A 4144-nucleotide genomic window follows, 5' to 3' on the forward strand; every position below is an offset into this window, starting at 1 on the left:
GGGGGGGGGGGGGGGGGGGGGGGGGGGGGGGGGGGGTCTGCTGTTACACCCACCAATATCAAAATCCAACCTACACCCAGGTGTAAGTTAATGTATAAGTGATCGAATCTTTGTATGACTGCTTAATTATAAATGAGGATGACCACCTTCATAAATCTTCAATGTAATGAATCATGAATCATAGATGTAAAGGAGAATTGGTTAATTGAATTAATAATGAGAATTGGTTAAAGCTTTGAACACTGTACATTTGTTAACTTTATTTAGTGTAATCAAGTTTTCATAAATTGGATTTTGAGTAAACTTGAGCAATCTTAACTAGATTTTTCTGAATTTCAAAAACGAATGATGTTACAACCCACCCTGTGTCATGACACTTCCCAGTCTCCCCCATAAAGGTTCTATATAATCAGTGTTAGAAGCTTATTTATTTATTTTTTTAATTTGCTGGGGGGAAAAAATACTGCACATGATTAAAGGGTATTGTATAAAATTAGATTCCAGAAAATATCTCTTTTTAGTTGGTAATTTGTAATATCTGAATTGGATTTTTTTTCTTGGTATTATAACTATGGGTCTTTACCTTTTTTTTGTCCATTAGACAAAATAAGGTTAGTTGTTTGAAGTGGTTCAGAATGTCAGACCATGTGAAGTAAAAGCATGCTTTAAATATTATATCATTCAAAGAGCCAGCATACACCTATGTATCCTGAGAACCAAAAGCAAACTTTTAAAGTTTTGTCTGGTATATTTTAGTATTACAGATATCATCACATGTACGGCTATATTCCATATCAAATGTAGTGTAAAATCTCTATGTTCACTTTAAGTTTTCTCCATTCACTGGTTCACTAAAGCTGCATCCTCCAGTTTGGGATCCATCCAATGGAATGTCTAATCAGTGCTCTCATTCTTCAGCGTTATTGACCGCGTTCTGCAGTCCTCCAGCTTTTATCATTCACATCCTATTCAAACCTTCTTCATATGATTCCTCAGGTAATCGACAGGTGATCAAAAGTTGCTAACTTACAACAGCCAAAATGCTTACTTCAAAATGTTCATAGTCAAATTTTTATTTTAATTTTGACACTCTTTGAATCTTTTTCAAATAGTGCTGTAAATTGTATATATGTGACCAAAACAGGTGACAACCACACATCGAAAGTAACTGTTTTATGGTTGTGCGGCTGTGAGTTTTGAACCACTCCATAGAGAGTCCATATACGAAACAATCCTTTCAGAATCATGTTGCCACCACCTTTGTGATGATTTCCCCTGTGGAGCCCACATGGTTTTATAATATAGTATGATTCTCACTAAAGTCACATACATAAAACAGCAGCACCTTGTTATATCATACTCAATGGCTACAAGTTCTGTTAGAAGGAAACTGCAGTTGCAAGAAGGTTAATAAGGTTCATTTCAGCATTAACGCAAGGACTGCTGGCAGAATCCACGGATACTCGTAGGTCAGTGTTATCAGTTAGCTCACAATAGTTAACAGAAGCTATTTAGTCTCTGCTGTCAGAGAGTATTGTTTTAGAAATGACACATTATCATGGAAATTGGCTCGGCAACACAGTCAACAGAAATAATAATACTATTTCATGATGTCAAAAATGAAATATGTCCTATTTAAAGGTGACACCTCTGTAGGTCAACACTAATTGGGTTGTGAGCTGTGGATTCTCTGAGGTGTCACTGCAGACTATATTAGAATTACAGATGAAGTGTGAGTAAAGAGGAGAGCAGAGGCTTGAATGGAAAGAGTGTCGATAATAAAGTCAAACCGAAATGCCAGAGGAGATGTAAAATACTTCCAATCTACCCTGTGCACAACAACAGTGGGGGTCATATCTGAACAAGTGAGACTTTTTCTGGTTAAAGCTGTAAAGCACTGCGTTAGATGGTTAGAACTTTAGAATTAGAACTTTTTGAGCTTTATCATGTTGCAAACATTATGGGAACGTTACTTTCAAATGTTCTCTGAACATTCTGAAACAAGTAGCAGCTTTTTCATCTAAAACGTTTTCAGAAAAAGCGTTCCATGAACAATGTGTAAATCATGTTTTTGTGCTGACGTTTTTGAACATTATTGGCCAGATAGCTTTGAGTTCTATTAATGTTGCTGACCTATGGGAGTCAGTTGTGGTGCCTCCCTGCCATGCACAGCTCCTGCTGTGGCTTCTTGTAAAGTGTCCATTCAATTTTGCTTGCCGTTTTCTGAATTCTGAGAATTTGGACATATTTCCCGTACTGCTTTTTGGATACTAGTAGGGAAGTAGGGAGAAGTCCAATCAGAATAAAGTAATACTGTGTAATAATAAAGCATAAAACAGTAAAGATTTCTTCTGCTCAGTAAAATAATTTAGTCCTCCACTTGCCATAAAACGTGGAGTGATCGATCATTGTGCTGAATGTTTCTAGCCAGAGGTGAGTCTGAGTGCAGAGTTTAGCCTTGGCTTTGATCATTTTTATTTGGAAAGGGACGTGTGTGCCACCAGATGGGTAACAGCTAAATATAGTGCAAGGACATCAATAATCCTCAAGCCTGGGTGTGGAGATGGCTGTTCCTCCATCTGCGTCCATGAATTGGATTCATGGTGGGGGAGTGGAGTTTGATACCTACATCATAGTGTGAGATTAAGATTGGCTCCAAGATATACAGACTCCACACCATGCTGCTGTAATTAATGTATTTTTACAGTGAGATGCAGTGCAATGTTGTTCTCGCCCACTAGGGTGCAGTGTTGTTGTTGTTTTCATTAGCCAGGATGCCACGCTTAAGTCAGAATTAAACCAAGTTTGTTTTAAATACTGTAATACACAAATTAAATGTATTTGAGTAGCACTGAAGAAATGCTGTCATGTGCTATTTATGGACAATACAATACAATACAATAGCATTTATATAATACAATACCAAAGTGATTTTCAACAAGTGGTTTGTGACCTAAAATGTCAATAGCAGAACAATAGCAGGGAAAAGCAATGCTAATAATTGTGCATAGTTAGGATAGCAAAATAAATAAGCTTGTAATTTTTGAAAGAGAGGAGAAAACTTCCTTTTGTTGTTGGCATCAAAGACTGTGCATCCAATCAAACTACTGTATTGTCTGGCATTTAAAGCAGCCGAATTTGACAAATGATAGTTGTGTAATGTTTTCTTAAATTATAATAAAGCCCATATAAAACCTCTTTATACTTTTAGGTTTCGTACATTTCTTCATTTCTTTATGTAATTATGTTTGTAATCATTTTCTAATCATTTAAAGTTATTTAGACCCAGAGCAGCCTATTTGAAAACGAAATGCAACAAAAATAGCTTTCAGGCAAAAAGTCTATCAGGTGTTTGCTATAAAAAAACAACAACAATAAACTCCACCTGACACTCTACAAATAATAATAATAAAGGAAAAACAGATTTAGTGTGTTTCTGTGAGCGTGTACAACGTATTTAACCATACAGCCTGAGGCCAATCTCTTGTACAATCTTCTTCTGTGCTTTGGTACATGAAGAGCTTGTTTCTGAACAGGTTGGATGTACAGACGCCTCCAGGTGAAGCATTGAAAGGTCCATTAGTCACTTGTTCAGTTAAACAAGAAAGTGATGAAAGACTTCTCTGATCTTCCTTTTAAATCTCAAATAACATTGTTAATACCAATAAAGATCCCTTTTTTCAATACCCTGTACACCTAAAAGGCAATTACAAGTTACTTAGTTAAATTACTTAGGATCATGGATGATGTATAATAAAGTGACTAAAATGTACATTTAAAAAATGTTTCAATGTTAATAATAAGTAATGATTCTTAAGCACCAAATCAGCATATTAGAATAAGAAGGATCATGTGTCACTGAAGACTGGAGTACGTGTCACAGGAATACTTTATTTTTTTAAATATGTTCAAATGGAAAATATATTAAGGTATTTCACAATATTGCTGTTTTACTGTATTTTTGATCAAATAAATTCAGCTTTAGTAAGCATTGAAGATTTATTTCAAAAATTTCCGAAAATCTTATCAACCCTAAACTTCTGAAAATAGAACTGTACAATTATATAGGTGTAATTAAAATACACTTTAGGGGGGGGGGGGGGGGGGGGAAAGAAAAAAAGCTGTTACTGGGGTACTTTTTCAA

The 4144-nt window shown here is 35.6% G+C and overlaps 1 protein-coding gene across 1 annotated transcript in view; it reads right to left on the reverse strand.

Moving 5' to 3' along the window:
• Positions 1 to 2016: 2016 nt before the first annotated feature.
• The window catches only part of LOC107561300 (adhesion G-protein coupled receptor G2-like), a 15600-nt gene continuing 13472 nt past the window's right edge, over positions 2017 to 4144 (reverse strand). Inside the window, exons 26-27 of the mRNA XM_016245719.1 lie at positions 2134 to 2230; positions 2017 to 2020 (exon numbers count right to left, since the gene is read on the reverse strand). Of these exons, the coding sequence (XP_016101205.1) occupies positions 2017 to 2020; positions 2134 to 2230 (101 nt within the window). The remainder of the gene's footprint in view (positions 2021 to 2133; positions 2231 to 4144) is intronic.

The sequence above is a fragment of the Sinocyclocheilus grahami genome, unplaced genomic scaffold (assembly GCF_001515645.1).
Source record: "Sinocyclocheilus grahami isolate Dianchi unplaced genomic scaffold, SAMN03320097.WGS_v1.1 scaffold23.1, whole genome shotgun sequence".
NCBI classification, from domain to species: Eukaryota; Metazoa; Chordata; class Actinopteri; order Cypriniformes; family Cyprinidae; genus Sinocyclocheilus; species Sinocyclocheilus grahami.